Source organism: Borostomias antarcticus (genome assembly GCF_949987555.1).
Source record: "Borostomias antarcticus genome assembly, chromosome: 3".
Classification (NCBI taxonomy): domain Eukaryota; kingdom Metazoa; phylum Chordata; class Actinopteri; order Stomiiformes; family Stomiidae; genus Borostomias; species Borostomias antarcticus.
Window position 1 is genome coordinate 6868547 of NC_140236.1, and position 9023 is coordinate 6877569.

At 51.8% G+C, this 9023-nt stretch overlaps 1 protein-coding gene across 1 annotated transcript in view; it reads left to right on the forward strand.

Moving 5' to 3' along the window:
- The window catches only part of noc2l (NOC2-like nucleolar associated transcriptional repressor), a 17298-nt gene extending 11421 nt beyond the window's left edge, over positions 1-5877 (forward strand). Inside the window, exons 16-19 of the mRNA XM_084436284.1 lie at positions 1034-1147; positions 2486-2624; positions 5180-5284; positions 5447-5877. Coding sequence (XP_084292410.1) covers positions 1034-1147; positions 2486-2624; positions 5180-5284; positions 5447-5613 — 525 coding nt within the window. The 3' untranslated portion in view covers positions 5614-5877. The remainder of the gene's footprint in view (positions 1-1033; positions 1148-2485; positions 2625-5179; positions 5285-5446) is intronic.
- The last annotated feature ends 3146 nt before the right edge of the window (positions 5878-9023 follow it).

Genomic DNA, 9023 nt, shown 5'->3' on the forward strand with positions numbered 1-9023 from the left:
GGCTCGCCTAATTAACGATGCCTTGCTCTCCCATCATCTCTCTTTTTCTCTCTTTCTCTTATTCAAGCCCCCCCCTCACACACACACACACACACTCTGAACTCATTCTCTATCAGTCTGAGTTCCCCCCCGTCTGTTGTTCAATGCTAGGCAGTAGATGCACCTGTCAGCGACGGTTCAAAGCACAGAGTTTGTGTGTTCAGTTCGGATGAGTAGCATCCTAAAATAACGATTGCTCCGTTAATGCCGAGAAAATGTTTGGTTTTGTCGCTTCAAGACCAGGCGAGGAGCTGAGAACACCCCCGAAACAACGCGTTATCGTTCTCTCTGCTCCGAGGTGTTCGCACCAAGCCCTTTTCCTCAAAGTTCCCCACCTCAGGTCGGCCTGTCCGTTTGCGTTCCCGTTCCAGCCCCCCGACCCCGCCCGACCCTCCCCGCGCATCGCCCCAGCCTAATAGCGGCGCTGCAAATTGTCGTAAATACGTTACGCCGACCGACGAAGGAAGCCGCAGTCTATACGCTCAATTGGATTTGGGGGTCAGATAATCGCATTGGGCCTGATCAATACCATCCGCAAAGACCTTTAGGGAAGGCTGGCTAAGATCCGCCGGTCTCTGCTTTCAAAGTCCCATCGCTCTGTCTCTCACCTCCTCCCTCTCTCTCTCTCTCTCTCTCTCTCTCTCCCTCCCCCCCCGCCCCCCCCCCCCCCCCTGCCTCTTTCTTCCTTCAATCTCGGCTCTCTTTCTCATCGCCAGTAGCTTATATCCTACAGCCTGTACCATGTTACGCTGAAACGTAAGTGGTGCCTCCCACCACCATCATTTCAGAGTTAGGCAGCTGATTGCTAAATTGTTCATCCTTCCTGTACTTTTCCTCGGTGGATACAGCAAGGAAAGTGGTGGGGTCACCTTTGGGATTTTTCTTTCGTTTTCTTTTCTATTTTGAGTAGACGGAGTCATATTCATGTTTTTTCTGTACATGTGTGTGTGTGCGTGCGTGCGTGCGTGTGTGTGTGTGTGTGTGTGTGTGTCAGGCGGAGTGGGAGAAGCAGGTCAAGGAGGAGGGCACCCCACTCACCAGGTACTACATCCAGTGGAAGAAGCTGAGGGAGAAGGAGATCCAGCTGGAGATCTCTGGCAAAGAGAGGGTAACTACCAACCCCCCCCCCCCCCACACACACACACACCCTGCACACACACACACCCTGCACCCCCCCACCACACCCCTACGCCTCCACACACACACACCCTGCACCCCCCCACCACACCCCTACGCCTCCACACACATACACACACACACACCCTGCACCCCCCCACCACACCCCTACGCCTCCACACACATACACACACACACACACACACACACACACACACCCTGCTCCACCCACACCACCCCTACTCCTCAACACACGGCTGTTTAACACTTGAAGAGCTGAGCTTTTTCCATACCGGTAACCTCTAAGGCACACACTCATGGGCGCCAGGTCTTGGCCATCAGGTCCTATTGATCTCACTAAAAGGCTCATCAATCTCCATCTTAATAGCGCCAGGCAAGCCATAGCCTAGCTTAGCATAGATACTTCAGTTTATGTTGAAACATAAAAACATCACAGTGCAATGGCCTACATTTTCAGAACTTTCATTTGGGTAAACCAAAATAATCACGAGTGCGAAAAGTATAACAAAATCCCTAAAATTTCATCAATTTCCCCTCAGGGATAAATGGAGTACCATATCTGACGACACTTGTGTCCCCCGAAACAATGTACAATGGAGAAATGAGTGCAGATTGTTGCCAAGTCATTCTTTTGTGTCAACAGCCTTGGAGGTTTCTGTGAGCAGCTCCCACAAACATATTGCCGGCAGGTTACACTGCCCTCCTCGGCTGTATTGTGGAACATTTGTCTACCTGGCAGAGAGTCGTCCTCCCTGGAATGAGGGGGGCACAAAGTAACGCTGCGAGGCGGCCATTTTTTTTATTTATATCTGCGGATGCAGCGTCAGCCTTGTCCTCTGATTCTGCTCAGTGTAGAGAGTATAGTCTCCAAATGACTTGGAATATATTTTCGATGTCGCATTCATTGCCTCAGTGCCCTGGTAGAGCCATTATGCAACCGCCTCGATTCGTCCGCCGGGCCATTCACACGTGAGCACCGCTGGGTAGCACCGTTCAGACGTTCAAACTCAGCGCTTCTAGAAAAGTCTCTTTTGTAATCCACTCATTACAACATAGACACGTGTAGAAAAGTCCGAGCAGGGGGGAAATGTAGAATAGAACCTGATGGGTTCGTTTGAAATGTAGCACCTCAACGCCCGTCGGCGCGGCACAACGCTTTTCTAGTGTTAACCATCACACAGCCTGCGGTCCTGGAGAAAGCTTGTTTCCTTCTCACACACAACACACACACACACACTACAAATCACATTTCACCGTGATTCTTGCTGAATTGAGTGGACCGATCGTTTTGCGACCTGTCCGTCCTCAGATGGAGGACCTGGACTTCCCCGAGGTCAAGCGCAGAAAGATCCAGGAGAAGAAAGCGGAGGACAAGAAGGAGTTTAAGGATCTCTTCGACTCCGACACCGACTCCAGTGAAGATGAAGGCGCGGGTCTCAAAGTCAAAGGTAATAATTACACACACACACAAAGGCACACGAACACATCCCCTCCCTTTCACTCGTCCCAGACGCAGGCCATTAAAGGCTTTTGGTAGCTACCCGTCCTGCCCGGTCTCGTGCATTGGCTACCGTAGCCACTAGGGGGCTCTGTTTTGTCACGCAGAGGCCATCCCCGGTCTACCTACCACTGAGCCAACTGCATAGCAGCCAACCTCCACGCTCTGGATCTAGCAGGATGAAACCACGCGCCTCTACGGCAGGAGCACCGCGCCTGTCTTCAGATGAGCAGCACTGGATACGAAATACTGAGCAAATAGTCAAGTTGTTAAAGGCCAGTACCAAGTTACAGCATAGACACAGCGACTCGCAGAGGACAGGAAATTAAGTCTCGCGTCAAACCCAACGAAACCTCCCCTCCGCCTATTAGCCGCTCGCCCTGTCTCTCTCTCTCCCTCCCCTCCCACTCGCTCTCTTGCCCTCTCTCTCTTCCTCTCTCTCTCTCTCTCTCTCTCTCTCTCTCCCCCCTCTCCTCTCCCTCCCTCTCTTCCTCTCTCTGCCCCCTCCCTCTCTCTCTCTCTCCCCCCTCTCTCTCTCTCTCCCCCCTCCCTCTCTCTCTCTCTCAGCTGTCACTCTTGTCTTTCTTTAACCCCGTGCGTCCTGCTCTCCCGGGTCACTCCTAGGTCACAGGCAGGAGGGCTCTCCTTTTACGAGCTTTACACTCGGACACGCCTGGGGAGGAAAAGACTTGCGGACGGACGGATGGACGGTGGGAGGGAAGGGGGGGGGGGGGGGGGGGGGGGGCAGGGAGGGAGGGAGAGGCAGCGAGGGGGCGGTAGGGGATTTTTTTTTTCTCCCCTGCATCTGGTCCTCATTTTAGGGAGAGTCCCCGCAAACGTCGGGCAGCTGCCGTAGCGAGCCGCGCCACAACCCCCCCCCCCCCCCCCCCCCTTCCTCTCCGCCCCCTTCTTTCGCTCCTCTCCCTCCCTTTCTCCGACAGGAAGTCCAGGCTTGGATCCCAGTGGGGGTTCCTAATTCAAACCAGCCCAGTGGAACAGCCAGAGGTGGCCGCTCCCACTCTCCCTCACTCCCCTCCGGCTCCCAGGGTTTAGCTGACTGCCTCCGCATGTCCTCCACACACACACACACACACCCGACACACACACCCGACACACACACACACACCCGACACACACACACTGCACACGCGCACACATAGTGTACACACACACACGCACACAGTACACACTCGGCACACACACTCACTTGGCACACACAGCAGACATACTAAACAGCACACACACACACACACACATCCAAACCTCCCCCAGTCCTTGACAGGCTCCAAACCATTAGGCAAGTTACCAGACTCTTGTTGTGTGTAACTAGTGGAGTGGGGCTGGACCGGAAGAGGAAGCGGCCGTTTTAGGTGGAAGTGTGTTGTTGTTGTAGACTGACTAGTCATCCAGGTCATTCAGGGGCAGATCGTGACGCAACCGCCTCCGTCTGGGGGCAGTGTCGGTCGGTCCTAGTGGTGATTAGTCTAGCAGTCTCACCTCTTTCCTCTTCTCCTTTCCTCTCCTCCCTTCTCTCCTCTCCTCCCTTCTCCTCTCTCCTCCTCCCTTCTCCTTGCTCCTCTCCTCCCTTCTCCTTTCCTCCCCTGTCCTCCCCCTCTCCCCCCTTCTCCCTTCTCTTCTCTCCTCTCCTCTCCTCCCTTCTCCTCCCTTCTCCTCTCTCCTTTCCTCCCCTGCCCTCCCCCTCTCCTCCCTTCTCCTCTCCTCCCTTCTCCTCTCTCCTCTCCTCCCTTCTCCTCTCCTCTCCTCCCTTCTCCTCTCTCCTCTCCTCTCCTCCCTTCTCCTCTCTCCTCTCCTCCCCTGTCCTCCCCCTCTCCTCTCTTCCGTCAGCCACCAGTATCTCATCATACCAAGGCCTAGCGACTAGCCTACCTTTCCCTCATCAAGAGAAACTTGAGCATGTACACACACACACGCAGTAAAGCACCCAACACACACATTCATAACTGAGGTGCAACTCCAAGCAAACTCTCCCACTCACACACTTTATCTCTCTCTCTCTCACACACACACGCACACACACTCTTAAGATGGACTCGCCCATCTCACGGTGGAAATTCTGTGTTGCGCTCGGAGGCCTCCTAGCTCCATTTGCTGCTATATATAGTTAGCGAGTGGAAGATGTCTGACACTGCTACAGGTAACCGTCACGGCTGTTTGTGCCTGTCGGAGCTGTAATGTATTCTCAACTCCATCACCGCAGGTAATGGGGACCTGCAGATGCGCACACACACACACACACCCCACCACCGAAGCGTTGAACCATCTGAGAGAGGGGCTCTTTAACATACCACCCCCATCGATTTCATTATGTACACAGTCCGTGGGGAGCCATGTTACCGTAGGGGCGTAATTAAACGCATGCTACCGATGAGCACAACACACACACACACACACACATTGTCAAGGAAAGACCTGATCGTGTACAACTGCCGGGCGGCGACTCTCACTCTTCTCTCTACCATCTCGTCTCTCCTCCTTCTCCGCCAGGCGCGAAAAAGAGCGGGGATTCAGACGACGATGACGACGATCTTGAAGATTTGTCGGACATGAGCGCCGACGAGGGGATGGGGGAGGAGCCGGACGGCGCCTCAGGTCTGTAGAACCATCTATGATTTATGCCCACCCTCCCCCGAGGCCGTTACACACACATAGCAGAATTCACACATGTTGGCTGCTCTCCACATGCTCAGCGTCAGAGGTGTGGTCTGCGTCGGTCGACGCCCATTCACGGGGTCCCCTGTTGTCTTCATACAGACGGCGGCGAGGACGAGGAGAATGGTGATGAGGATGATGATGATGATGAAAAGGAGGAAGGTAAAGCTTCCAAGGCGCCGAAGCAGCTGTCCAGCAAAGCCCTGAAAGAGCTGGCCGAGGGCGAGGACGACATGGTGGAGGATCTAGAGCTGTCCGACCTGGACTGACACACACACACACACACACACACACACCAGACACACACACACACACACACCAGACACACACACACACACACACCAGACACACACACACACACACCAGAAACACACACACACACCAGACACACACACACACACCAGACACACAAGGTCTGCTTTCAGCTCACCTGAGTATCTCGTCATGGCTGGTGTCTTTATTGCAATTCTGTTTGAATATTTTCTATCCCGTTTTGTTTTCGTTGAATTTTGTATGTGGCCCTACTTGTACAGTACAACCATGTTCATAATGTCATTGTACATTACAAGAGTAACAATGCAATTGTACCAAATATAAAGAATTCACAAACCCCACTTGTGGCCTATTTTCTTAAATCTGGAATAAGTGATTATGAAAGAATTTGTGGCACGTCGGTGAGTGTGTGTGAAGGTGTGCGTGGCACTGTACACAACTGTTTTTTGGGGGGGGGGGGCGGGGGGGTTGCCTTGTGCTGTTTAGGTTTGGTCAGAATAGGGCTTTTGTGAGTGGTTGGTCTGGACTGGTCTGTTCTTAACTGCCATGCTAAGCTGTGCTCGGTAGGAGAGCGGGGTGGGTTGGGGGAGGGGGGGGGTTGAGCCTCGGGGCAGAGGTAGTTTGCCAGGCGGACACGACGGCGTCTGATGTCGTGCCAGTCCTCTCTGCCCAGGTGGTAAGAGCGGCAACACAGCATGGCCTGTTTCTGTGCCAACAACGCCTCCCCAACCGCCTCGCTACCTCGCTCCGCCCCCCTCCCCCTCTCCCTCTCTCTCCGTCTCACTGACTCACTCAGACCAGTTCCATTGCTAGTCTGTCCTTCCCTCCAACTGTTCCCTCATTCTCCGCCATTGTGACCCACGGCCGATAGTCAGGATGACCGTTTTACCAGAGAGCCTCACACAAAAGAGAAATATTCCTCTGTAATACCGTAAGTGGTGGGATTTGAAACGACAACCAAGACACGCACTGAGATCTGCCATCGCTCTGTGGTGCAGGAAGGTGTGTGTGCGCTTACAGTACGGGTACATGAGAGCGCCTGGTGGAGGGGAGGCGCTACCCAGGCAGGGAGGTCCCCAGAGTGAGCGGCTCTGGGGATTTAAGTCGGTTTGACAGCTTTAGGGGAAACCCTCTGAAGGATAAAGGTAGCTAGGTGTGAGAGGTGTGTGCGTTTTTTTTGTTTGTTTTCAGCGTTGGGTTGGCTGGGGGGGGAGGGTGTGTGTGTGTGTAGGAAGGGTCAGGTTTATCCCCACAGGCAGGGGGGCCTTGGCCTACGGCTGAACCTCACACCCTGACAGCTGGTGTTGACCTGAACCATGCCCCTCCGGGGTCTTCACACACACACACACACACACAGAGAATACAGGGGAGCGAATATTCCCTTCCGCAGAGGACCATGCACACAGACACACACATGCTACAGTGAGACAAAAAAACAAGATGGAGAATAAAAAGCAGCTGATCGTTTCTGTAGGATTTATTTCACCAAGTGGTGAATAGAAAAATAGGAAGAGGACAAACCATGGATGGGAAATCTAGACCATTTTAATTCATTGCTTACCAACATCGTTTAAAAAAATCCATAACAAATTCAAAGATTTGCATTAAGAGCTTTGTGCCTTTCTTTTCCCTGCAACAAAGAGAAAATGAAGTTAAGGGTTCTTTGGGATCCATTTTAAGGACTGATTATTTATACATACCATAATCTGTTCAGCTAACTACGTCAAAAGTCCTATAAATACTTTTTTCTCATATTTATATGCTGGAGTAGCATTCAAGATTGGGCGTCTTTAATTTCACAATTTGGAGAAAAAAATGGCAAACAATAAAAGTTGAACAAAAGTACCACCAAAGTTAGCATGTCACATTTTGTTCAGTCGTAAAGAAAGCGTTATTCGTGCAACTACAATTAAAACTCAAAAAATAAGTACCACGTACATAACCTTCAGGATATTTTCATCTTAAACATGATTCTGTACAATTTCGCCCGTTTGCTTCTCTCCCACAGTAGTCAACACGATTCATCATTACAAAAGGCATTAGCCCTACGAACCAAAGCCATAGATTTGTCACTGTAGCTTTCCTAACATCAGTAACCTTTAACCCTTTGTATCAGGGTGTGTCAAAATGAAACACCATGGCTGCGTTCAGAATCACATACGTCTACTATTTTTTTACCAGTATGTACTACAGCTGCCCCTAGAAAGTACGTACTTTGCACACAGTATGCATCCAATTGGGACATACTACCTTGTCATAAAATTGCGCCTTGAAATTTGACCACATCCGTCGCTGTCCATGAAGTGACATTCGTCCACAGCTGGGATTCATCAAAACGGCCTGCGCATGTGACATAATTTCCGCTGACCACAGGATTGTGAGTCAGAATAGCCAGAAAAGTGTGCTAGGTGTAGGACATCCTGGTATTTTTACTATGTATTGGGACATACTACATCCATTTTTGGCATACTATACAGTATAGTATGGAAGTACGCGAACCGGAACGCAGCTCATGGGTCAATGACACGGGTTGTGGTACCGGTGTCACCTTGAAAAGAGTCCCCCCTGTCACTAACACTCCATCCTAAGAGGTTCCAACCCCAGTTCTCCCCTAATTGTACCGTGTATCTCTCAGTCACGTTGCCCTACAATGTAAAAACCGCTAGAAACCAGAAACAACATTAAATATTGTTCCAATTCCACACATCCACTCATCTTTGGTATTGGACTGTGGAATGCATAGTTGCAATAATGAAAGGGAGTTAGCAGTTCCTGTTGAGCCATATGCTTATGCTCCAGCATTAGATATGCAGTTCCTCTGAACGGTGAGGGCTCCAGAGACGGGGGGGAGAGGTGAGGAGGAAGGAGAGAAGAGAGAGAGAAATAAAAAGAGGGAAGAGGCGTCTCTTTTTAAGTCCTCGGCGCTGCAGAGACTTTGGGGGGGAGCAGACAGACAGACGGAGAGAGAGAGAAAGAGGGTGGGGGGGGGTGGGGGGCGGCTTCCTCCAGTCCAGGAAGGAAGACTTTCCGCTAGCGTCTGTCTGTCTGACTCACAAGAATGTCGTGTTTGTGGGGCTTCGCTTCTTTTTTTGGCAAGCTGTCTGAGACCAGCTGTCTGCTTTCTCTCCCTCTCTTTCTCTCTCTCCCTCGTCGCTAAACGGCTCTCCCTCCTACCCAGTTTCCAGTCTTTGGATTCGGCTCGCTCGGCCACTCGCCACTGCGGTGGTGGAGGTTGATTGCGATACTTTATTCAGTCCCTCTATCTCTCAGGCAGTTTCTTCCTCCGAACCAAATGCTTAAATTCAAGGTGAGCCTCAAGGTCCTGGGTTGGTGTGTGTGTGTGTGTGTGTGTGTGCGCGCATGAGGGGGGGGGGGGGTATCAGCAGAGGAGGGTCAGCTCAGCGTC